At 37.3% G+C, this 25616-nt stretch overlaps 8 protein-coding genes across 24 annotated transcripts in view; 5 read left to right on the top strand and 3 right to left on the bottom strand.

The window, feature by feature from the left end:
• Positions 1–2629, top strand: part of LOC105195025 (mucin-12) — a 15585-nt gene extending 12956 nt beyond the window's left edge. For all 3 annotated transcript variants that reach the window (XM_026135623.2, XM_039446291.1, XM_039446292.1), the window contains 2 exons: positions 1–1356; positions 1435–2629. The exon at positions 1–1356 is cut by the window's left edge and continues 959 nt beyond it. In XM_026135623.2, the coding sequence (XP_025991408.2) occupies positions 1–1356; positions 1435–1728 (1650 nt within the window). In that variant the 3' untranslated portion in view covers positions 1729–2629. The remainder of the gene's footprint in view (positions 1357–1434) is intronic.
• Positions 1–3320, bottom strand: part of LOC105194955 (sodium-independent sulfate anion transporter) — a 35195-nt gene extending 31875 nt beyond the window's left edge. Inside the window, exon 1 of the mRNA XM_026135607.2 lies at positions 2704–3320. The gene's annotated coding sequence lies outside the window, so the exon portion shown is untranslated. The remainder of the gene's footprint in view (positions 1–2703) is intronic.
• On the top strand, positions 3306–5255 carry LOC105194956 (RNA-binding region-containing protein 3). Its single transcript, XM_011160092.3, has 5 exons — positions 3306–3430; positions 3574–4053; positions 4131–4233; positions 4299–4911; positions 4994–5255. The coding sequence occupies exons 1-5, from the start codon at positions 3314–3316 to the stop codon at positions 5151–5153; spliced, it is 1473 nt and encodes a 490-aa protein (XP_011158394.2). The 5' UTR covers positions 3306–3313; the 3' UTR covers positions 5154–5255.
• Positions 5247–8483, bottom strand: LOC105194957 (adenylate kinase isoenzyme 1). 4 transcript variants are annotated; one of them, XM_011160096.3, is made up of 5 exons: positions 8236–8483; positions 6319–6545; positions 5903–6028; positions 5648–5833; positions 5247–5531 (listed from the first exon to the last, which is right to left on the bottom strand). In XM_011160096.3, exons 2-5 carry the CDS (start codon positions 6502–6504, stop codon positions 5460–5462), a joined length of 570 nt encoding a protein of 189 aa, XP_011158398.1. In that variant the 5' UTR covers positions 6505–6545; positions 8236–8483; the 3' UTR covers positions 5247–5459. The 4 variants fall into 4 exon arrangements, with proteins under 4 accessions (XP_011158398.1, XP_011158395.1, XP_025991394.1 ...); XM_011160093.3 differs by having other exon boundaries at positions 6319–6705; positions 8236–8470; XM_026135609.2 differs by lacking the exon at positions 8236–8483 and adding an exon at positions 7982–8141.
• A 769-nt stretch (positions 8484–9252) lies between these two features.
• On the top strand, positions 9253–12825 carry LOC105196818 (T-complex protein 1 subunit eta). 2 transcript variants are annotated; one of them, XM_011162948.3, is made up of 6 exons: positions 9253–9468; positions 10109–10369; positions 10646–10987; positions 11076–11548; positions 11795–12064; positions 12335–12825. In XM_011162948.3, exons 1-6 carry the CDS (start codon positions 9466–9468, stop codon positions 12615–12617), a joined length of 1632 nt encoding a protein of 543 aa, XP_011161250.1. In that variant the 5' UTR covers positions 9253–9465; the 3' UTR covers positions 12618–12825. The 2 variants fall into 2 exon arrangements, with proteins under 2 accessions (XP_011161250.1, XP_025991393.1); XM_026135608.2 differs by lacking the exon at positions 9253–9468 and having other exon boundaries at positions 10103–10369.
• A 521-nt stretch (positions 12826–13346) lies between these two features.
• Positions 13347–14996, top strand: LOC105196816 (dolichyldiphosphatase 1). The gene is made up of 5 exons (XM_011162947.3): positions 13347–13666; positions 14076–14176; positions 14250–14428; positions 14501–14722; positions 14801–14996. Exons 1-5 carry the CDS (start codon positions 13558–13560, stop codon positions 14931–14933), a joined length of 744 nt encoding a protein of 247 aa, XP_011161249.1. The 5' UTR covers positions 13347–13557; the 3' UTR covers positions 14934–14996.
• A 2035-nt stretch (positions 14997–17031) lies between these two features.
• Positions 17032–24167, top strand: LOC105196815 (endophilin-B1). 11 transcript variants are annotated; one of them, XM_011162941.3, is made up of 9 exons: positions 17032–17726; positions 18252–18393; positions 18516–18644; positions 18717–18879; positions 18954–19017; positions 19106–19141; positions 19635–19825; positions 21634–21769; positions 23132–24167. In XM_011162941.3, exons 1-9 carry the CDS (start codon positions 17664–17666, stop codon positions 23243–23245), a joined length of 1038 nt encoding a protein of 345 aa, XP_011161243.1. In that variant the 5' UTR covers positions 17032–17663; the 3' UTR covers positions 23246–24167. The 11 variants fall into 11 exon arrangements, with proteins under 11 accessions (XP_011161243.1, XP_011161247.1, XP_039302231.1 ...); XM_011162945.3 differs by lacking the exon at positions 23132–24167 and adding an exon at positions 19966–19989 and having other exon boundaries at positions 21634–22916; XM_039446297.1 differs by lacking the exons at positions 21634–21769; positions 23132–24167 and adding exons at positions 19966–19989; positions 20486–20615.
• LOC105196814 (40S ribosomal protein S18) lies at positions 23544–25057 on the bottom strand. The gene is made up of 4 exons (XM_011162940.3): positions 24937–25057; positions 24364–24549; positions 24194–24295; positions 23544–23758 (listed from the first exon to the last, which is right to left on the bottom strand). The coding sequence occupies exons 1-4, from the start codon at positions 24937–24939 to the stop codon at positions 23591–23593; spliced, it is 459 nt and encodes a 152-aa protein (XP_011161242.1). The 5' UTR covers positions 24940–25057; the 3' UTR covers positions 23544–23590.
• Positions 25058–25616: the final 559 nt, after the last annotated feature.

Here is a 25616-nt window from a genome sequence, read left to right on the forward strand (position 1 = left end):
GCCAGTACCCAAAGCGAAACGTCTGCTGAACCAACTACATCAAAGTCAGACAAAACAGAATCATCGTCAACAACTATCCCATCCACTACTTCTAGCGAAAATTCCGTCTCTTCGGGAAAACCAGAAGAGATTCAAATGCCTGAAAGCTCGAGCACAGAAAGTTCATCCGAATCCTCATCTGAATCCTCATCTACTTCTGAATCCTCATCTACTTCTGAATCCTCATCTACTTCTGAATCAAATGAAGAATCATCTCCATCTACTGAATCACATGCACCAGACTGTGCGACACAAAAGCCGAGCAATGCAATAATATGTAACAATGAAGGATTTTATCCACATCCGACTAGATGTGATAAATTTTATCGCTGCGTTAATAATGGCAATGGCTTCAACGTATATCATTTTGACTGCCCACCAGGCACTATTTTCGATTCTAGCATTAGCGTATGTAATCATCCCGAATCTGTTTATCCCGCGAAAGATTGTACAATTGGAAATACTACTACAAGCAACGTGGAATCCTCAACTCAATCCGGAACACCTGAATCGACGTCTATGCAAACTACTTCTACAACACAGAGTACGGCTCAACAAACGGAAGAAACTACATCCTCTGAGCTTGGTACGACGACTTCATCCATGGAGACTACTTCGGAAGAAAGTGGCACTGCTTCTGGCATAGAATCAACGACATCAAATATGCAAGAGACTACCGAAAGCATGACAGAGTCTATGGCTGAATCAACTACTGCTACAACAGAAGCTGCAGATTCTAGCACCTCTGAACAAACTAGTGAAGCCACAATCGAAGCTATTGCTCCCACTGAGTCCGGAATGACTGAATCCCAAGAGCAATCTACAACGGAATCTCAGGAGCAATCGACGACTGAATCTCAACAATTAACGACTGAATCTCAGGAACAAACGACTGAAGCTCAAGAGCAATCAACAGAGTCAAAAGAACCATCCAGTACAGAAGCTCAAGAACAGTCAACGACCGAAACACAGGAGCAATCCACGACAGAGTCTCAAGAGCAAATGACGACTGAATCAACTACAGGAGAACCAGCATCAGCAGCACCTTGCGCTATAGGCAATTTAACTGATGAACAAGTAACGCTGGTTTGTCCTACTGGCTTCCGAAGGCATCCAAAATACTGCAATCTATTCTATCAGTGTATTTCCGAAGGCAACATGGAAATCAAGATTCTCGTATTGAGCTGTCCCGAGAATACAATCTTTGACGAGAAAAAGATTCAATGCCTACCAGCAAGTGAAAGTAGTCAGCCCTGCACGGGCACCAGAGCAAGCGCTAGATTTTATAGAAGATTAGAAAATCAATCTTTATCACCTGTAAGTATTTTTAATTCTAATCAATTAAATAAACTCATGTTAAAAAATATTAATTATAAAACGTTTTCTTGATTTTAGATGAAAGTATCGTCAAATCAGCTTTGTCCGGAAGAAGGACATTTCCCGTATCAACAAGGTTGCAGCAATACATTTTACAAATGCAAACGTGATATACGGAACAGCTTACAGGGATATCTCTATAAATGTCCCGAAAATTTTGTTTACTGGTCGGTCTCAAGAAGATGCGAACGCTTGACACGTCTCCCAATGTGTTCTCATTTGTCAAATAGAAACAAAATTGACTGGAACGATCGGTGGCAAGTACCGACCGAAAATTATAATCTCTCCGCCAGAACGTTACACTTTTCTTGATTGCTTAATGACATGATACTATTTCTAGACACTTAGTCTAGTTGCAAATTTGCCATAAATGTCTATAGACAGCATGTATCTTTAGATTAATAGCTATTCTCGATCAAGATTGCAAATAATAATTGAATACTGTAAGAATTAGCAAAATTATTAGTAAATTAATAATTATGGATAATTAAAGATAGCTGTGTTAGAATAATTGGATATTTATACGAATGATCAATCATTTAATACAATAACCATGACATTCGTATATTTTTTTATAATCATAAAACATTCCTAAAAGGTTATTCTAATTGTACTGTACTCTTTGCTTATTTTAGTGCAAAAAGTTTTGCTAGTGCAATATATTACTCAATTATTTACGATACTTTACAATATATTAAACAACATGGCTGCGGAAGATCTCAATTAAAAATTTAATAATAGATCTTCAGCAGTCGTCTTGCATTAATTATTATCAAACTGCCATTATGCAACTTTTAGTCAGCAATAGTTATGATAGTTGTAATGATTGACGAATGTGAATATAATCTTGCAATGGATTAAGTACAAGAACAAATTTTTATTTGTATATAAAATTGGAGATTATTTACTTTTGCTGATATCAAGTAATTCTATTCTTCAAATTCTTAGCTTTCGTTACTAAATATAAGACCAAAAATATATACATAAAAAAAACATTAAAGTAAATAATTCCCAATTTTTATAAAATTATTATTCAGTATCTTTTTCCAATTAGTAGTATCTGATATTGGGGATGGTTGCGGGACTTGTATGCAATATTCTGTGACTGTATAACGCGATATACCATTTCTTATATTTATTAACTGAATTTAATATCTCGCATAGGAAATATCCATCAAAGACAGCACATCATTAAAAAAATGTAGAATACTAATTGTGGCAGCTAGTTTTTTTGTAGGATATATTAGACATGATAAGGCGCAAAATGTACACGCGTTTTGTACATACCTTGACAAGTAGTCTCTCATGGGAAACCAATGCTTTTTCACGAGGGTTTTAATACATACATCATGACGATATTTATGAATAAATTAGGATAATTAATATTTGTTCACTTAATTGTGTCGTTTGTGTGTTTGTAGCTGATCTCTGCAATAAAATATGTATTAATAAATAGCGTGAAAAAATTTGCGGCGGTAATGTATTATATATCTTACATTTCTATCCTCTCACAGCAAAATCTTCCTATTCAAAAAGTTTTGTTTAATACTTCTAGATTATTTATATATCACTGATCATCACCAAAGTATATAGCGTTTACTAATCTAGTGTTTACCAATATTAAAGATCGTTTCTTTTTACAAAAGGTTAAAAACTTTATTCTTGAAAACGTCGAAAACCATTTAAATACGTTCAATTTACTATCAACTACTGCCAACATGCCATTGCTGGAAATCTGATAAGAAATATCGGAACTAGCCGTTCTACGTGCCAAGCACTTGAATATGATTGGCTCTTATTTATAGATTCGCGAGCTGGCCAGCTCCGATTGTCCACGATGCTAATTGGCTAATTCAACACAGGATTTTCCGATTGGTTGACACGGTAAAAAGGGCGCATGCGTTCACGTTTGTTTACATCAGATTTATTTGACGGGTTTGACGGTAGTCGGGTGAAAATTTACTCCTATATTTTTTTATGCAAAGTGCAACAAAAATATTACCAAATGATTCCAGTAATTATAATATTTTATGTGACATTACTAAATTGATTAAAAAAGCTTTAGCTTCAATTTTCATAGATCAGAATTACTTTTCTAACCTAATTGTATAGGTACATTCAACTCTATATCGCGAATATTCTGATGTATTTTTCTAGGCGTGCGATACTTTGAGGATCCTTCATTTACCCTCACAACTTTCTGACGACCGGCGCGATGCGTTATTGCAGAAATATGGTGCAACCAAGACTAGGACGATACGGCCATCTAGCAAGTATACTGTCACCTTCGCCAAATTCCCGTCCCAGCAATTGGCGGCGGAAGCACTGCTGCGTCTACATCAGTTAAATGTCAGAGGACAATATCTGTCGGTTGAATATGCCAAGAGATCTGTACCTACTGAACTGTCGGAGCAAGGTATCGAGCATAAAACATCAACGAGCAACGATGTGAAAACAGAAACTGTCAGCAAGTCTCATGTCCAAGCATTCCTACGAAAATTGAACAACTGGACGATGAGTTACGAATTTAATCAACCACCTCCACCAAACATAAGATACAAGTACTTGACACCAACAAAAAGTACATTAACAAGAATAGCCATACAATTGTTAACTCAACCAGCTTTTTATACACAGGTAAACCACCAGATTGTTGCATTCTATTTTAATAGAATTTTAATTCGCAGCATTAAAACTACTACATATATTTATAGGTGTTGCACTTGATGAATAAAATGAATCTACCTCCTCCCTTTGAAGAATTGGAAATAGAATTTCCTATGCTCAAGGAAGTGTACGATATGGAAAAATACAAAGGTATTTGATAACAGAATTATGAACAATGATTAAGAAAAAATAAATACAATATGCTTCCTATTTAGATATATTTCATGAGCGCGTAAACGAAGAGGAAATAGAGGAAGAGGAATCGGAATTAGAATCAGATGAGGAGGATAATATCCGACCTGTAGAAGTTATCCCTGTTAAAAGAAAACGACCACAACCTACAAAACGTTTAAAGATACCAAAGTTTGTGAATCCTGCCAAAAATATTGCGATACCTTCGTCCACGCAAAGGGTACTCAAACCGGAAGATATGTTCGAATCCGTTCAGCGCGGAGAGACTAAAAATCTCAAGATTGAATTAAAAACTTTGGATAAGTCATTAGAGGCAACATCCACTAATCAAGATAGCAGCGTGACTGTAGATGGCGGATTCGGTTTAATATTCCCAGTTAATAAAACCGAGGACGCGAAGGACAGCGAGGAAAGTGCAGAAACTCCTAAAAATAAGTTTATAACTTCCGAAGAACTGGCGGCTAATAAGATTTCTGCTAACGATCAGAGAGTGCTTCCTGTATTCAAAAATTATCACCCAGGCAAACCTTCTAATCGTCTCTACATAAAAAATCTCGCGAAGCAAGTGGAAATGAAAGATTTACATTATATTTATCAAAGATACGTTATTACTGGATTGAAAGATGCTGAGAATGAGTGAGTGCTATGCTCTATTATATTATTACAATTTAAAATTTATAAATAATCTTATTATGAATTTTTATTATCTGTATTCTAGATACGAGGTACGTCTTATGCAAGAGGGCAGAATGAAGGGGCAAGCCTTTATCACTTTGCAAAATGCCGTACAGGCGAAAATGGCTCTCGATGAAACTAACGGATATATATTAAAAGATAAACCTATGGTGGTGCAATTTGCTAAAACTGTTAAAAGTTAATGCTGCTTTAATTTAGTCTTATTTATTTCATATCGTAAACTGTTGATTTAGTAATTTTACTTTTAAAAACTGTTGAAATAAACAACGCAAATGTTCTTGCAAGTCACAGTCTTAAAGCGTCTTCTACGTCTTCAATTTTATTCAACAATTAACAATTAAACGTACCTAATGTACGTGTTTGTATGTGTATATTTTGTTTAAGCAAGTGTCCAACACCATCTAGACTGTAATAAACTTTGGTAACGATCTGTTTTCAAAGAGCAACAAATCTCTTATGGCTCTTCAAAAATTTACAGAGCAATTTATCTAAGCTAATAAAGCGTCTAGCGCTTTCGTTACCTCTGCGAATATTTCCTCCACCGTTCCTTCCGCATTGATCTGAAAAGGAATTAAATAGTTTTTATAATTTTACAAGATTCGCAATGTGGAATAATTGAAAAAAAAAAAAAATATATATATATATATATATATATATGTTGTATATCTAAACTTACTCTGACAACTTTATCTTTGTAGTGCGCGACGATCTCGCTGTTCTTTGCATTGAATATCTCGATTCTCTTTTTGATCGTCTCCTCATTGTCATCTGATCTTTGGGACACAGCAGCACGTCCAAGGAGTCTTTTTTTCAAAGTGTCGTTCGCTACATCGAAGAAGAGAATTAAGTCGACGGGGCAAACCTGCGCACAGCAATATATCGATAATTTAAAGTAGAAGAGACAATAAGGAGAAAAGGACAAGAGCCTCACGTTTTCTTCGAAGAGAATTCCTTGATCCTTTTCTCGAGGATAGCCATCGATGAGAAAGCCAGTCTTCGTGCTTCCCTCCTCGCGAGCTTTGTCCATCTGTTCCTTTATGAGGTCCAGCACAATGTCCTAACAAAATCACAATCTTTACACTGAGAAAAACTGGATTTGTTCGTAAGACGCACGATATATTTCTTCTTCTATTTCTTTTCTATTTGTCTGCTTATCCTTTCGATATGAACGCAATTTTTTATCCTAAATCTTGTATTTTAAAAAATCTTATATTTATATTTTATATAATGTTTATATTTATACAATATAAATTGTTTCTAAATTTTTAGCTTTATTAAAATTAATGCAAGATAATTAGCTCATGAATGGTCGAGTTGATTAAAGAAACTCTAAATGTTATTACATACCGTTGGCACGAATAGTCCCTTGGACATCAGATCCTGAAGCGATGCACCTCTCTCGCTACCACTGGCGACTTCTGCTCTCAGCAAGTCGCCGCTACTCAAATGAAGAAATCCATACTTTGAGATCATACGGTCGCACTGCGTTCCTTTGCCGCAACCTGGCCCACCGATTACCCAGATGGTTTTCATCTTATCTGCGTGATTTCCCTCTTTTCGTAGCGCACGCTAAACTGAAAATGTCGGCCGATTAAATCCTTGAAAAATCCTAGAGAGAAAGCTTTGGAAAGGTTTTCAATTCAAAAAGCTGCTCGTCAGTCAAGTATATTGCACTATCTTTGAATATAGTCTCTTTTATGAGTTTCTCTGGATTTTTCAATAAATTTAAAAGACCTTCACATACACATATATGTATATAAATCCATATTTCTTTATATTCGTCACCACATAAATTTCTTTCTTATATTCAGGGTTGAGTAAGTTAATATTTTTTTAAACTAAATTAAGTTAAAGGTTCATAAAACTAATTTAATTAAAAGTTGCATTAAGATTAAATTAAGTTGAATTAAAAGTCAATTTTGAAAAGTATGTATATTATATTTAAATTAAATTAAAGTTTAATTTTAAAATCGGATTATTAACAAAACAGTTATAAAATAGATTATGAAATAAAAAATATTGTTTTTGTAGGGAAATGTATTTTTCTTTTACACAGGTAAATTTTTAGCTTAGGAAAGAAGTTTGTGTAAAAATAACTTAAAGTTAAAAAAAATTAAATAAAAATTAACTAAGCTAAAAGTTATTAACTTGTACAAACTTGTTATTTAACTTTTAATCTTTTATTACCCAACCCTGGGTTATATTCTGGCTGAAAGTATTCTATTCTATTTGTTCACACTTAAATAAGTTCTTTAAATTCTGATATTGAAAATCCAAATGATTTCTCGATATCCAAAATTTAAATTAATTGTGAGTAAGATTTCAAACATATCGATTTCCCGCAAGTTGTCCTCGACGAGACGCGCCTGCGCCCTCGAAAATGCGCCCATTAACATTTCCGGCAGCTCGTCACCTTGAACTTTCTCCAAACGTCTCGCAGAGACAAGTGCAAAAGCGAGAAATGAAAAATCAATGTTTCCCGAGCCGATTAATTTCGCGTTACCGAACAAAGGACAAACGCGTTAAACTGTAGACTCTTCGAAGGCCGCGTTCTTGCAAGATTCTTTTCTAATTTAAATGAAAAGAGGTTGGAGAACAGGTTAAACAAAAGCTGATTTCAACCGAACACTTATATAGGAATTATCGCAACACGAGCGATGATAATTTTAGTAACGTCGGCTGATCTCGAGTGCGATTTGGTTCGCTGCACCGTTTCCGATTCTAGCGAAAAAAGGAGAAAGTTAACTGGCGACGATCACCCTTCGAGTCTCGATAAACCCGTCCGCGTATCGATCGTCGGAGATGTAGGGCTCGATGCGGAAACGTGCGGGCCGCGAGCCGCGATGCGGGAGCGTGCAGGAACGCGGGAATGACTGACGATCATTCCCGATCCGAATCAAGTCGTTTCCCCGGGATATTACGTGATGACGGAGCGGCGTATTACACAATATCATAAAGTGATCTACACAAATATAGCGGCGCTTAAAAATAAACCCTGTGGCGAACGTACGGGGATCCTGCCTGCGTTGCGGAAGGCGAATATAATTCGCACTCTGAATCGCGCGTTTTACGTAACTGAAACGTGAGAATGAGCCCTCGCGCGCTACGCGATTCCTAAAAATTGTGCAAATGAAAGCTGTCGATCAATGGTCGATTAATCACGTCTGACGTTCGCGATCCGAGCGAGGAGCGTGGGAAAAGTTGGCGCGACTTACGCGCAAGTGCGTGGTAAATTAATAAAAAGAATCATGCGTTTTCAAATACCTCACTTTCCAAGTGGTGCGACTCGTCCTCGCCGCCGTTGCATACTGCGACTAACGGAAATTAGAACCACAGACTCGTTGCGCAGCGCAATTAAGCGTCCTTGGGAGGATATTTGCTGAATGTCTGTCAAGGATACGTTGTGGTTCCTGAACATGAAGTATTGCGCGAAAACATCGCGGTGTGGCGACGATAACAATGACCAGTGGCAAAGCAGAGTAAGGTAAACATGGGTAACATAACACGGCGAGTGGCGAGACGGCGCATGACGTCACATGACGTCACACGACGTCACGTGGTCCGAGACAGAGGCGGGAACCGTTGAATGAATGAACGCGCAGAAACTATGGATAGAGACGAGACAACTTGTTTCCATTCGAAAATTTGATATCTAACATAAATTAACTAATATCGTAGTCGTAATATGGTCGATTAGTAGCGTTTCGCAATTAGAATTTTGCGTCTTAATCTAATAATAAACTGTGTTCCTTTCTATGTTGGTAACTCTGTTAATTAAATTCAAGAATTGCAAAACTGCAAAGCTGATAATTTCTAACCTAATTTTCTAAATTATTTTAATTTAATTAGAAAATTACTTAATTATTTGTTTAAAATGTTATATTTTGCATGAATAAATTATGGGTGCTTTCCAGCTATGACACAAGTCGACACTGTATAACACAATGTTCATTAGTGTAAGAGAGAAAATTTTAGTTGTCTACTCACACTAATGAACACTGTGTTATACTTGTGTCGTAGCTGGAAAGCACCTTATAATTTGCAGAAAGACAAGGAAAAATAATTAAATAATTAATTTTAAATTTGCAGTTGGCTATTTTGACGAGATCAGCTACTAAGATTATCTTGAATAAGACTTCAAAAAGTTACGATTATTTTATCTTTTATAAAAATCTTGAATCTATGATAAATCTATATTTAACACAATTTTATTTAAAATCACACTAAACATCATTTTAATTTTGTTTCTTATACGCTTGCGCTCTGATTGGCTGCCTGAAATGAAAACTGGACAAGACTGGTATGGCGGAGACAAGCACCGTCACGATTTTACATGTCACTTGAACCTCTCGAGTGCGCGCATCTCCGTTTGTTACTGCTTGTTACCGCTACGTGCTAATCTTGTCGGCGATCGCAAGGCACCAGAAAACTGATTTAACAAATAAGATCGTGCATAAAGAATAAAGATCTGCGTGAAAGAAGAAAGACTCCGAGATGGTAAGTTCTATTTAGAAAGAACGCAAGAAAGTGTCACTAATCGCGCCTGCAAACGTTCATCCCACGTTTCGAGGGTCACCTCCGAGGCGGAACCGATCCCAGAGGACCTCGAGACGATGCCTCACGCGACGCCTCGTGCCTCGTTTGTTACCTTTGACGTGCGCGGTGTCTTCATTACCGCCGCTTTTATTTAACATCACGTTTCCTTGGACGAAAAATACTTGATAGTAATAGACGAGTTGGCTTCGCGTTCGCAACTTTCATGGCTTATTGGATCGTCGGTCCTCCGGTCCGAACCTATAACCTTATAAGGAAGTCTATTTTGCGCTGCACCCTCTGTTCTTGTTGATTCACTCCAGCGATCTTTGCGATATTCATCTTCAAATGACATCGACGACCGACTCCGACAGATTTTGATCTTCTTTTTTTTATCATTTGATGACCCTTCTCATATTTCAGTCTCATGATTTTATCTAAAAAAAGATTTATCTAAAAAAAAAAATAATAATTGTGTCGGAAATGGGAAGATTTGCGACGGTACTTTTTTTCCTATGTTTACTTAATATTAATTATAATTAATATTAATTAAATAATTGGAAAGTGTTTATCATTCTAATTTTTCTTTTATTGATTAATGCAGCAACCTCAAATAATTCTGCTGAAGGAAGGAACAGACGCGTCTCAGGGAAAGCAACAAGTGATATCCAACATAAATGCATGCCAGATTGTTGTGGATGCCGTCAGGACTACTTTGGGTCCTCGTGGCATGGACAAGCTCATAGTCGATCAAAATGGAAAGGGTACCATCTCCAATGATGGCGCCACTATTTTAAAATTGTTAGATATCATTCATCCTGCTGCAAAGACTCTAGTAGATATTGCAAAGTCACAAGATGCAGAGGTAAGAATTATATCGGTTTGTTTGTTGATATCTTGTCCTCTGAAAACAAGTTCAGTCTGGCCTGACACACTGGCTTTAGCAATAACGCGATGAGACTAACGTTATGCTTGCGAGAGTTCAGAGGATATTAAATTCAGAACGTATATAGACTGGCAATATTCTGAAGATATGTGGATTGTCTCATAAACGTTCAAACATTTTGTTATAATTTTATATTGAAATAAATTAGCAAACAGAGAGAAAGTGATTTTCATTGAATGATTTATCGTTTGACAGGTTGGAGATGGCACGACTAGTGTGGTTTTGTTAGCTGGAGAGTTCTTGAAACAGATGAAACCATTTATAGAGGAGGGTGTACACTCTCGTATAATTATCAAGGCCCTGCGTCGCGCGCTTCAGATAGCCAAAGACAAAATTAACGAGCTGAGCGTCAAGATTAAGAGCGACGTAGTTAAGAGCGACATGAGCAAACAGATTGAGCTCTTGGAAGAATGCGCGGCCACATCCATGAGTTCGAAATTGATACATCAACAAAAGAAACATTTCAGTGAATTGGTCGTCAAGGCTGTCATGATGCTAGATGAATTACTTCCTCTTAACATGATTGGCATTAAAAAGGTGCACAATTGATTTTATATTTAAAAAAATTTTTTTTGAGAAAGATTTTGATATACTAGCGTAATTTTGATATATGTATGACGTTTAGGTTTCTGGAGGCGCATTGGAGGATTCAGAGCTGATCCAAGGAGTGGCTTTCAAAAAGACCTTCTCGTATGCCGGATTCGAGATGCAACCGAAAAAGTATGAGCAGTGCAAGATTGCGTTGCTAAATATCGAGCTGGAATTGAAGGCCGAACGGGACAACGCGGAGGTGCGCGTGGACAATGTAGCAGAGTATCAGAAGATCGTCGACGCGGAATGGCAGATTCTCTACGACAAACTCGATCAAATTCACAAGAGCGGCGCGAAAGTGGTGCTATCCTCGTTGCCAATTGGCGATGTCGCGACGCAGTATTTTGCGGACAGGGACATGTTCTGCGCTGGTAGAGTACCCGAAGAGGATCTCAAGCGAACGATGAAGGCGTGCGGCGGTGTAGTTTTAACGACGGTGCACGACATCAAGGACTCTGATCTCGGAAGATGCGAGATCTTTGAGGAGAAGCAGATTGGTGGCGAGAGGTGAGTAATGCCCACCTCTACATTTTTACCAATGTTGATTAACTTTGATCTCTTTAATTTATTCTTTGTCTTTCTCTAATTCTAATAATTAAAGAAAATAAAGAGTAAGTTAATGTATAATTAGAAATAAAATTAATCTACATTGATAAAAATGAATATAAATAACATTGATCATTTATATTGTTCAACTATATCTATTACAAATTGATCAGAAGTAATGATTTATTTTCGTATATGAATCAACAGATATAACATCTTCTACGAGTGTTCGCGAGCAAAGACGTGCACGTTTATTCTTCGTGGAGGCGCGGAGCAATTCCTAGAAGAGACGGAGCGATCGCTACATGACGCGATCATGGTTGTCAGACGCATGGTGAAGAATGACGCAGTGGTCGGTGGCGGTGGTGCCATCGAAATGGAACTGTCGAAAACCCTGCGCGATTACTCGCGTACCATTGCTGGAAAGGAACAGCTCTTGATAGGAGCGATAGCGAGAGCTCTCGAAATTATTCCTAGGTACCTACATTTGCATACACGTTCAAAGATGCATATATATAATGTTCTTTTTATTTACGTTCTCCAAGGAATACACAATTTATTTTTACTCAGTTTAGAGATTTGTTTTTGATTTTTGTTTTTTTTTCATAATAATTAAAAATAAAATTGTTCTTTTATGAATTTTTTGCATGACGGGCGACTGCTGTAAATTATCTGATGCTTTAAATATATTTTACATTGTGTATACATTTAACGAGATATGGTAATAAATAATAATATCAATTGTAGACAACTGTGCGACAACGCTGGATTTGACGCGACAAATATTCTGAACAAATTACGCCAGAAGCATCATAAAGGCTTAGAGTGGTACGGCGTCGATATAAATTCGGAGGATATCGCGGACAACATGCAGTGCTGCGTCTGGGAGCCGGTGGTAGTGAAGATCAACGCGCTGACCGCCGCCACAGAGGCCGCCTGCCTCATCCTCTCTGTTGATGAAACTATCAGAAACCCCAAAAGCAATCAGGACGCCGCGCCGATGGGACGTGGCATGGGCAGGCCGATGTAATCTACCTGTCCGTGTCTTGATTTCATCGAAACTAACACAAGAGAACACTATGAAACATAATTGAATGATAGCATAGCTTGTAAATGCGAGCGCTGTGTCGCATCTTCGCAGCCTTGTCTCTTATCATCTTTTGTACATGCTAATATTTATAACGATTCACAATGATTTTCTTTAAAATAAAAGCTTATTGTTCCTTAGATGTGTAAAAGCACGTGTATCTACGGAAATTATACGAGTGGCATGTCCATTTTTCTATCCCCTTTTTTTTACATCTCTCGACTGAACCTGTTGAATTTTCTATCCTTTTTTTTCTTTCAGTTTATTTTCGTACGATCGAGATTTTGTAGCGCACAATTCAATTCGTGAATTTTTTCAAGTCTTAATTATCTCTATCCGGAAATTGTTTGTGAGGACGTCGCCGATGCGATCGCTAACCGATCGAGCTTGGAAAGGGAAGAGTGGAAGCTAACATCAAAGTTTCGCTTTGTGATACTCTGTTTAACAGTCGTCGTCGTCGGCAAATCCGCGCCCTCACCAATATCGCGCTATAGCGAGAGTTAATGCCAGCAACCGCGCAGACAGATTCGAGGATTCCAGATCCGAGACGGTAAACAGTCAAGAATCGAATGGAAGGGATGCGCACGCAGAAATAAACTAGCACCCATATGTAATCTTATTTCTGCGTGCGCATTCCCTCCACTCGACTCTCGAGTGATTTTCGTCTTGGATGTGGAAGCTTAAAGACAGACACTGGCATGGACGGCAACGCGCCGCCGGCCACGATTTGGTAGTCGCTGGTGTAAATACGGTACTTTCCCCTCCCGCCTTCCACCGACTCGTCGTCCCCTCTTCATCGTTCAGCCGGTGCTGTACGCTCTGCGTCCGTTTTATCGTGAGACGCCGTGCGAGACATGCCACATCCTCGAGGATCGCGATAACGATGGCATCGCCCGACGAGCCGCTGGACAGGATCGAGTCACGTTTCGTACGTGCCGCCGACGAGACCGAATGGGTCCCGTTATCTCTAACGTTGGTGGAGTATCCACAAGGTAGGTATGAACGCATGGCGACTCTCTCTTCTCTCGCCGTTGAAAGCGACCCAAGCTTTTACCTTGCCTTGCCTCGTCGAGGAAGAAAACCGGGTCGCTACCGGATTGCTTTGCATAACATTCCGCTGCTCCGACTACATGGCGGAGCTGTAGCTAAGTTTTTGTTGATATCATTTAATTATATTCAGATCACGTTTGTGTAAATAGTGATAAAATTCTCAAGAATCCCTGAGATTGTTTTAGTTAAAAAGTTTTGTGTGTCAACATATGCTTGCAGAAATGTTATTGGTTTATATCATTGAGCTTTGGATATTTTTTTCTTTGACAAAATTTAGAAAGACTTATTCAAAATTGTAAAAAGGATATGAAAGAATATTTGTTACTAAAATATGTATTCAAAAATTTTCAGGGGATATCTTTGGGCAGCTTTTGGCTGTAATAAGTCTAATGCCCTTCGCCATTTTAACTGGCTTTCTCACGTTGATACTTTTTAGGAGAGATTTACATACCGTAAGCTAATTATAATACAATATTTATAAATCTAATATAGGATTTGTAAGTATGACTTGTTCTTTGATTACAGATCATATTTTTTATCGGAGTCAATGTCAATGAATGTATAAATTATATATTAAAATACACAATTCGTCAAACGAGGCCGATGAAGAGAGATGGCCTGTATATCGAATATGGCATGCCATCTACACATGCACAATTTATGTGGTTCTTTGCTGCATACGCAACACTTTTTATATACTTTAGGTAATCAAATATGAATTATCTTCATAATTATTGCATTTGTTCTTGTCAACTTGTTACATATTTTTTCTTTAGGTTAAATTACAACTGTACGATACTTGAAAGATTTTTGCGGACAATAGTAGCGATAGGATGCATCTTCGCAGCTGGATTGGTGACTTATAGCAGAGTGTATCTGCTATACCATTCCAATACCCAAGTATTGTGGGGTGCGTTAATTGGAATCGCACTAGGAACAGCGTGGTTCATAATCGTGCACACGATCCTGACACCATTCTTTCCCATAATAGTCTCGTGGTGAGTAATCGAGAAAGGCAATGTGATAACAGTGACAATATCATTTATTCTATTTTAATCTTTGCTTCCATCCTTCAGGCGAATATCGGAGTTCTTGTTGCTGCGCGACACAACGCTGATCCCTAACGTTTTATGGTTTGAGTATACGAATATTCGTACGGAAGCTCGGGCACGAGCGCGAAAGTTATCGGCAATTGGGAGATCGCATTGACAACCAATTACGGTCGGACAATAGGCCGATAGCGTATAATAAAAATGCTTTGATAATGAACGACTCGAAACGTTAAACTGACATTCTGACATTCCTGCGGTTGACATTCCACGTTCGAGAATTACTGTGTGGATACGCATTCGATCCCGTTATCAAAGACGGTTTAAGGGCTGGTTTCGTCACCTCCAATTAACTTTATCGGTTTAAATTTAAGAACAGCCAACTGCAAAACAAAACTGTACTATTTTGTTTTTCTTGTTCATTGATTAGTAAATAATATGTTAAATTCCAATATAATTGAGAAATTAGATCTAATTAAGAAATTAAAGAAGAATTTTAAGTTGTGCAACTGGCAATTCATAAATTTAATTGGCCAATTAGGTTAATCGAAGATGGTGAGATTAGCCTAATTTTCATGAATTCTAATGGAACATGGAACCGATTACGAAACAATCGAAATTCAGCTACGCAAGTCATCCATCATTATCATTATTATGATAATTACTGTCTATTATTAATATTAAATTAAGTAACATTAAAATATTTTTATCGTAAAACAACGGAAATATACGCGGAAAGTCATGTTGATTACTAAAAATTGCTGGAAGGACACCAAACCAGTAAAAAGATAATGAATACGAACACGCTAACGAGATAAGTTGCTGGCATTGCCAAATAATTACTGGATTAATCATTACCATACATACATTTGCGCGTTCAATATATGATTGTATTCCTAGCGAAAGTTACATTCTTTTCATAATTTCGCATCTTATTCACAATGCTTTATACCAGTTTCCAAAAGATTTACGTATCGCGCTAGATCCTCTCTTTTTACATGTTCCTGACAATTAAATAAAGAACGAGATAATGCAGCTGAGATGTTCAATTAAAGGCTGAAGACTTGGAAATGAATCGGACAACATTTACTCAAGAGGAAACAGCTGCAAGAAGAAGAAACCTCTTCACAAATATGTCTTTGAATGGACATGCAAAACTTCACCAGTGTACAGGGCTGATATTTGAAATGGAAATATCCAGGGTATTTGAAATGGAAATGACATTTTACATTATCTATTTTAAATGTTTTTTTTTAAGACCATTTTTATTTTAAATGAAAATACCTATACATTTAACTTTGTAAAATGAGTAAATAGTTTTTCTAGCTGCTTGAAAACCATTTAAGACACCTATTTACTCAATTTACATTTAAAATATATTTGAAAAATTCATTTTATATTTTGCATTTTAAATATATTTTTTAATGTATTTTACATTTGGCATTTTAGATGCAATTCAAAAAAATATTTTACCAAGCTCTGGCACCGATACGTGATGTTTCGCATCGATTCATTCCGGCGTATTCACGAAAATCAGAATATTCGTTATTGTACAAAATACAGCAAACACTGAATATAACATAGATGTAATGTATGTATGTATTATATTCAATGTTTGTTGGTATTTTCTGAGAGAAATAAGAAGAAAAAGGCCAGTCTCAACCAACTCTCGAACTTAAAAAATCGGTCGATTAAGTTTATGAATTGTCAACTGCAAAACTTAAACCTGATCATATTGTTTTGTTTTCCTTGTTCATTTTCTGCAAATTATAATGTATTTATGTAAAATATAATACTTTAATTAACTAAATAATTTTTTAATTTAAATAATTAAAAGATTAGTTTAAAGATGATCAGTTTTAAATTTTACACTTCATAAAATTATCGATTTTTTTTAAATTAATCGGAATTAATGAGATCGACTTATAAAATGTTAGTTTAATTAGACGTGATCGATTATTCGACTGGAGTACAACAGGGTGCAAGGGAAAACATTATGAAAGTTAATAAAACTACTGATTGTGTTAAAAATAAAATTGAAACGCAGTACAGAGTCTAACGTGTACTCCAGACATAAATTTATTCTCGCCGCCGTCATTCGCGAGATTACTGCCTGATAAAGACTCACCCGAACGACATATCATTATTTTTTTTTCCCCCAGAATTACTATTGTGTTAGGTGTGATAACGTTCTCAAGATTTCTTGTGCAAGGCAACGTTAATCGTTAGTCAGATAGAAGTTAAAGAGGGCGGAGTGTGTAGGAACATTATATACGGTAGTTCATCCATTTTTTTTTCCTGCAAACGAAAACAGGTGGCGGATGTTTGCATTTTGTCAATGGAACTCGATAAAGCGGCGCACAAGCAGTGCAGATATGCTTAGGCGATTTTGTGACAACTTTCTACAGAGAACGAGTCGTCTCGCTTTGCAGTCGACTCGGCGTACATTTTAATAAAATACGTATTGTCACATGATATTAATTTCATTTACCAAGAACATCAAACATACCGCATAACGTCGTATGGAATAAATAAACATTTCAAAAATTTTATACATTATACATGTATTATTTACATGTGTTGTCACGCAATTCTTTTGACGAAAAAATAAACAGCGTGTATATGTCAAGTTGATCGATAAAAAAAAATGGTTTTTATGACTTTGGCTACAAGCATGAGGCACGAGTATCTAGACGCGATACGCCTGATCGAGAATTCCTAGTAACTCCAGATTCCGGAAGTGCCAAGGCATTTAATAAATCCTAGAAGGCACAAGGAGCGCGTGGGAGACTGAGAAAGAGAGAGAATGAGAAAGAGTGAGACAGAGGGAGTGGGGTTGGGTGTTTGCTGGGAAAAGTTCTCGATCGCGCGAGGAATCTAATTCGCGAGGATGGACTTCAACGTGAAGAAGCTGGTGAAGGATGCGGGGGCTGCTCTCAGCAGGGTTGTGCAGGTGGGAAATCCTCTTTTTTTTTCTCCTTTTGTCGCCTGGAACGGAGTCATCTGGGAGTCGCACCGAGGAAGCGCGACATCGTGCCCTTCGGCGTCTGTCACCGTTGACATTCGACGAAGGCTCGAAGGGGACGATCAAACGCGTGTCCGCGCATCACTGGACGGCTTCCTCGGACGCGTCTTCTCGTTTTCATCGAACTGGACTCCGGGTTCGACGTTTAACCTAGATCCCTGGTCTCGTCGCAGCACACGATGTTGTCGATCGACACCGATGACGCTTCTTTTTTAATCGAACGAGGATGCGTCACCCTTCTCCGACGCTAGATTAGCATTGCAGCAAACTGACGCGGACTTTGATTGTAAAATCGTATTTATTTGACAACTGCATTAAAAATACTATATATTACAGACTTAAAAATACTATATATTAGAAATACTATATTTTGTGCAGAGAACATCAGTATAAAAAATACTACAAATTGTCTAAAAAGAAATTTAAGATTATGTTCGTTCTTATATTTCTCAGATGACGGAGGAGACACTGGGTACTTCAGAAAAGACCGAGCTAGACGCGCACTTGGAACATTTAGCGGAAAGAGGAAACGCTACCAAAACGTGGACAGAGAAAATACTGCGAAACATGGAAGCTGTGCTTACTCCGAATCCCGGTATTTAAATGGAATTAATTTAATTGTCTTTTAACTTAATAAAACATCAGCTTGTTAGTCTAGTGTTTAATCAAACAGAATCTTTTATACATGTATTAATTTGAAGGTAATACATTTTGCAGGTAACAGGATTGAAGATTTCTTTTTTGAAAAGATTGATAAGAGGAGACCTAACAGGTTGAGCAATTTGGAGTATGTGGGCACTGATATGATAGAAGCTGGGAATGATTTCGGTCCAGGGATAGCTTACGGTTAGTGTCAAATAAATTCTGACATGTGTATATGATGCAAGAGAATTTGCTACAAGAAGATTTGATTTTTAGGTAGCGCATTAATAAAAGTTGGCCAGTGTCAACAGAGATTAGGACAGATCGAAAGGGACTTTATAGGAACTGCCGCCAACTGTTACATACAGCCTTTGAGGAAGTTCTTGGATGGAGAGATGAAGACTGTCACCAAGGAAATGGCGATATTGGAAAATAAAAGGTGATAAAGTTGCTTGTCTCTGTCGTGCACTAAAAACGAAGTCTTATTACTAATATTAAACAATTCTAATGTAGATTGGACCTGGATGCGTGTAAAAATAGAGTAAGGAAAGCGAGGAGCATGCTGGGTCAACAAAGTGTAAGTACAGTTAAATGTCGTTTTCACTTAAAAATGTCTTCTATACGTTTACGATGTGTTTTGTCCTCCACACTGCTGCGATTTATAGGAGTCCGGCATATCACCCGAAGTGTTGCTCGATCAGGTATTAACGCAATCGATAGTTTCGCTCGCTTTCTTGATTCAAAGAGATCCAAATCCAATGCGATCATATTAAAAAGATTTTTTTAATGGCTATTATCTAAGAATATATATACTAATTTTTTAGATATTCGAATATCTATATAAAAAATTAGTATATATTCCTAGATAATAACCATAAAAATAATCTATTGATGATACGACTATTATGATAATACAATATGTAAATGTAATAAAAATAAAGTTTGAATTCTATTTTAATCACATTTGCATATTGCATTATCATAACAGTCATATCATCTTTACTTGTGTGTATATATATATACACACAGCGAAAAAAATGGTAATAACAATTGTTAAATCGCAAAGCAACAAATTGTCTTTCTCACGATATGGATCCAGTAGCTACGATCGTTTCAGCTTCCTGATCTTACTTTAGACAGTACAAAAATGTATATAGAAAAGTTATAAATAAAATGTATATATTGCTCAATCAGGCAGAGAGGGAGCTAAGGGTAGCGCAATCCGAGTTCGATCGGCAAGCGGAGATCGTGAAGCTGCTGCTGGAGGGTGTCTCGAGCTCGCAGGCTGGACACTTGCGATGCCTGCACGAATTCGTGGAGGCACAAGCACGTCATTATGCACAGTGCCATGCCGCCATGCAGGATCTACAGCGCGAGCTTGCCGGGTAAGTTGGCTGCCCTATGCCACGTTTGGCTTCCTTTTTTTTCATTCCTTTAAATTCTCTATTTTATCTCTATTTTATAAATCTATCATTCGGCACATTGTCCTCGTGCAGCATACTGTTATTGCAACATTTCTGTACAGCTATCCCACTTTATGGTGATCTGAGTGAGTAATGTTTGACAAACCTTTAATAGTAATGATTTTGTTTAGGTGTCGATTCGTGAGCTCGGCTTCTCCTTATTATAGCAACCTCGGGCATAGATTTGGACAAAAAGACGCGACGAAATTTTTCGCAATATAAAAGTCTCGCTGCGGGAAACATGCAGTATTTGTGGTTTGACGAACATTACCTATTGCGGCCGGTTTCAACAAAGCCAGTTAACTTTAACCTTTAATCGACAACAGGCAGTAGAATTAAAGTTTCAAGATAGCTTGACCTTGCTGAAACCGGTGGGCGATGAATTATACCAGATCTAATGCCGACACGATTTACAATCGCTTCCATATCAGTATCCTGTCCTAAGCTTCGTAACAATTGGTAGTGATGGATGCAAACTGTTTGTTATTTACTTAATTACTCCCCGCTTCCTCGGCTTTCCATCGGAGCGTGTTCTTTCCCGGCTACACTCTCTATCTTTGCTTGCATGATTGGTAATTGCAGGGCGCGTCAACCGAGCCCTATGCTGAGAGTCAACAGCGAGGAAGTGATCGAGCTAAACCCCTCGCCTACTCTCCCTCAAAACTCGTCCGTAACCGCCGGATCTGCCGATTACGTTACCGCCACATTCGACACTGATATCAGTAAAATTTAGTTTTCGATGCTTCGAACATGAGCGTTGACGGATTGTTACAAATTTCGAATCCAGTTGACAAATTAATTGATGAATCTATGTTAGCTGTATCACGCAGTTTTCCCTTTCCAGCGACGCGTTTGTTGAAGTTACTCTACGTATTCCGTGTTAAAAAAGCTTGGTTCCAACTGTCGCTTAATCGTTACAAGCTTGTTACTGAATAAATACTCTATATCGTTGTATAATTGTACATGCAATTGTATATTTAGGCGAAATAGAACGGACGAAGTATCCTTCTCGAGCAAACCTCTTTGTGAACGATTTACGGCGATCAGTGCGGTCTGTTCTTGTCTTATCTTCATCATCTTCTACTCTATTACCTCTTATAGTTCTTGTATTGTCTTTGGAGAACGTTGCTTTGGATCGCCGTAACTCGGCCGAGAATGGCCATGATGGCATCAAAGAGTAACTAATCCTCGGTGCTACAACAATGCCATGTAACTAAACAACGACATAATTGTAGATACATATCACGCTTTTCTTGTTTTTGTACTAGGATGTTGATAATCTGCCTGTATCATATACTGTGGGGGAGAGATTAAATTTCCATTCCCCTTTCGTAATATCGGGGATATCAGGGTGAACCGTGTAACAATAATGCATGTAATTAAATCGGTAGAATTGAGGACTCCCACACACTCGCAAGAGAACGGACTAATTTGCCGAATAAAAAATGTAGCCAATCCGAAATTCGATCTCTTTGCATGCATACTGACTCAATTTCATCACAATCGAACACTTGTTATCTCGCTTGTTGTCAAGTAACGACCATATAAAGTCCGGTATGTGCCTGATTAAACGTGAAACGATATTACAATACGTTCACGTTGTATAATTCTCGTAAAAAGTTGCTTACAAGTTCGGTTGTGTCCCTCCATTCTCCACGTTTCCTTCGTACACGAGTTTATTACAGATAAGATTTACAGCACTATAATTCACTTGTCGTTTACCTACCCAGACTATCTGGGGGTCCCTATTACACCACCCCACCAGCCACCACCAACGCACTAGCCGAGAATGGTCAGGACAGAGCGAGAGTGTTGTGCAATTACGACGCGAGGGATCCTAGCGAGCTAAGCGTCATGCAGGACGAGGTAACCAAGTTTGTGATTTAGGTACTCGACAGCATGTTTGGCGATGTCTCGAAGTGAAGGGCATGAATCAGTAGTCGGGTTAAGTTACGATACTGTAAGGTCACTTATAGTCTTATAGTTACAATCTCTTTTTTTAATCATTCTGTATAAATATGTATTGTAGAGATTTCCTTTTGTATCTTCCTCGGACCGTTGTGTAAGACTCGTTTTAGGCTTAAATCTTTCGGGACTGTGTCGTCGATTTTACGAATCTCGATTCTGAAGAATTCGGACCCGACGCGTCCGGAGAGAGAGATCTGTCCCGAAAGGATTAAGACACTGCCCCGAGATGTTGAAAACTTCTTTAAATACGCGTTATAGAGTTAAGTATTCGTTAAGTACACGTTTCAAATCGAGACGCTCGTATATATTTACATAACTTTAAGAGCTCTCTGTTAATACTAACAACATTGTACTGCATTTATTTTTAAGCAGCTAATACGTTGTTAACTTTCAAGATATTACATATTGTTCTCGAAAGAAAGCTTACAAATCTCATACTCTCTGTCAAAAGAAACAAAAAAAAAAAAAAAATGTTGAAAACTCACGATACTCCTGCAATGCATGAATTCAATGCAAAGATAGTTGAAAAACACTATTTTCCAATACATGCTAGATGGAAAATATAAGAACAGTAATAACGTAACAATTAGTAATATTAATAATACACAAATCGTGCAAAATTTCGAAATCATTGAATATTGTAACCGATTCTTTAAAGAAATGTAACTTCTATCTCACAAATTGCTAGACGTGATATGAAATATATCGATTAATTCGACTAGGAAAGTTTTTATGTCCACGAGATTAGCAATTATATCACACATCCTAATTATACACACCGAGTTATATTGTGCATGATAGACATGTATCGTAATTTTCAATTTGTTTGGACTTACTTGCGCTTTCTTACCATTTCCTTTTTTAATCGATGTGTTTGTATCACGTATTACACGCTCGCCTCACGTCTACAGATTTGTAACACGAATACAGGACACATCGCGCGAATGGATCTGATCATAAACGTATTTGTGCGTGGACTAGTTATTGTATATTTATTCAAATTGTGCATGTATTATCAATAAACGCCTACCGTTTTACTTTGTTACAAGCATTTGATTTATTGTGTCACGACTACCGTATCTTTTACGTATTGTTTTGTATACGCTTATCTCGATGTGTATTTACAATGACGCTAATGCGTGCCTGTATCATAATTAATACTACGTTGTACTAATTAGATTGTGTACAAAGTTAGACTTTAATAAATTGAATATATCTTGAGAAAAAGAAAGATGGGAGATATAAATATCTTTTTTCTAGGTAATCGGTATTTACGAAATTCTCGATGATGACGATTACTACATGGGAATCAGAGGCAATCAGCGGGGAAAGGTGCCCAAAGTATACCTGGAGACGCTTATTATACGTCGTTAATGCACTTAGAAGCTAACCCGTCAATTGCATTTCTAGAGTCAATTTAGCGCACTGCTCTCTCTTTCGCCAAGTCTTTTTTCAGCTTCAATTAGTCGAAATAATGACCGTCTTGTACTTGGCTTGAAAGGTGATTCGTTATTTCAGGACCAAGAGATTAATATATCGCGATTTAAATAAATCACTATCCATGATTGAAGCACGCAACACGATGGAATTGTTCTTGTATTCAATCAACATTGTGCTTCGCGATCGTGGAGATTTTTCTTTTCACGAGTGGCCGAGTGGTCGAATAAACACGTTCACATTTAAAGATTTATTAATAGTACATAATATATGTATAAAAGTTTACTTCTTTTTCGACACACCGACCGTGCGTCCACGACGACCAGTAGTCTTAGTGTGCTGACCACGTACACGGAGACCCCAGTAATGACGCAGACCTCTATGAGCACGGATCTTCTTCATCCTTTCCAAATCCTCGCGCAGTTTAGAGTCCAAGTTGGCACTCGTGAGCTGCAAAATAATACACAAAGTTTTAGAGATATCTCGAGACTTTACTAAAGTTGCAAAATTATATGTAAATAACTTAATCTTTATTGTTGCACTTGTACCTGTTATTCAAGTTAGTTAGAAACACTACAAAGAAATAAAATTGTACAGCAGTGCAGTCACTATTGCACAAGCTACCAGCTGAACATGCAATGAACATTTGCATGATCAGTCGTGAATTTGTGCGATGGAAATTGCATGGTATATTACAAAGATGGATAAATTATTATAAATCATCGCTATATCTTTATATATCTTTACGTCAGTTGAATCTCAATAAATACTGTTACTCAATAATTCCATATACAAGAAATATGTTTCTCCAAGTGTATGATTTTGCATTTTTTGACAATAAAGCCTATGTGTTTCAGAATAAGATCTCTTCCAAAATAAACATACCTGCGAGTACTTTCCATCAACGATGTCCTTTTGCCTGTTAAGGAACCAATCGGGAATTTTGTATTGCCTGGGATTGGCCATGATAGTGACAATTTTTTCAACCTGAAAATATTTTTGTGGAACATTAGCACTGTTGATTCGTTACACAAATGTAAAACAGCAGGACTCACCTCTTCCTCCGAGCATTCTCCAGCTCGCTTGTCCAAGTCAATGTCGGCCTTCTTCAAGACGATATTAGCGTAACGCCGACCGACACCTTTGATCGCGGTCATGGCGAACATGACTTTTCTGTTACCGTCAATGTTCGTGCCCATGACACGAAGAATGTGTTGAAACTTTTCAGGAATCACGAGCGACTGGAAAACAGAATATATACGTCATCGTGGTTATGTATACACGCGAAAGCTAACCTCAACCTCGACGCGCAATTCGCGAACTGTTCGACGAATTTTCGATCGGTGCGTAATTGCTGGATTTTCACGACTATTAAGCGACAGCGTGCTCGAGGAGAATTAAACTCCCGAAATTCGCCCGTGACATCAAGAGGTTAGAAGCGGCAACGCACCTGGACGCGTCTAACCTCAAAACGTCTCCGTGACTCTTTTCTCGCGACACTTGTTAAAATATTCCTCGAGACAGCTTCGAAATCGATGGATTTATCATCTCATTTAAGTGTTTGACGCATATCATGCAAGATTTCATCGAAAAAGCTGGATTTTGAAAGTAACTCATATGACACTCACCATTTTGCCGTACAGCTAGCCACCGAAAGACAGAGTGAAAGATCATTAAGAACGGAGAGCAATGGAGAGATGCAGACCAATGCAGACAGAGAACAGAGATTCACGAAACCGGAAGTTAATACATATTGATTATCAAAAATGCACATTATTACTTACTACGCTCTCTTTTAATTAAGTTACAAATGTAATTTAAAATTTTATTTTTTATCTTATTTTCACACGATATTTGATTTGCTCGTTTGAGAGAATTATAAAGTTGTTAATTTGACTAAATTTTTCAATTTGATTAAATTTTTTCAGTTCAGGTATTTATATTATATTTAACTTAAGAACATAAAATATTTGAAAAGAAGACATTTAATCAAGTTGAATTTAATCAAGTTAACAACTTTTTTTTCAATGTAATACTTTAAATTAATAATTTTTTAATTAAAGTAATTTTGAAATTAAAATAATTAAAAACATAAGTTAAAACCAATCAATTTTAAATTTTATAGTTGGCAATTTTATAAATTTAATTGATTAAATTAATTAAAGTTAGTGAGATCGGCATTAAGTGTTATTAAAAATATTTACGACAAGAAATAAACTGAGAAATTATTACATGCGCGTATTTGTTCAAACAAGATGTTTCACCCATAAGATATTACGAATGAACGCTGCTAGTTATCATGAGATAT

This window comes from Solenopsis invicta, chromosome 2 (assembly GCF_016802725.1).
Source record: "Solenopsis invicta isolate M01_SB chromosome 2, UNIL_Sinv_3.0, whole genome shotgun sequence".
In the NCBI taxonomy this organism is placed as follows: domain Eukaryota; kingdom Metazoa; phylum Arthropoda; class Insecta; order Hymenoptera; family Formicidae; genus Solenopsis; species Solenopsis invicta.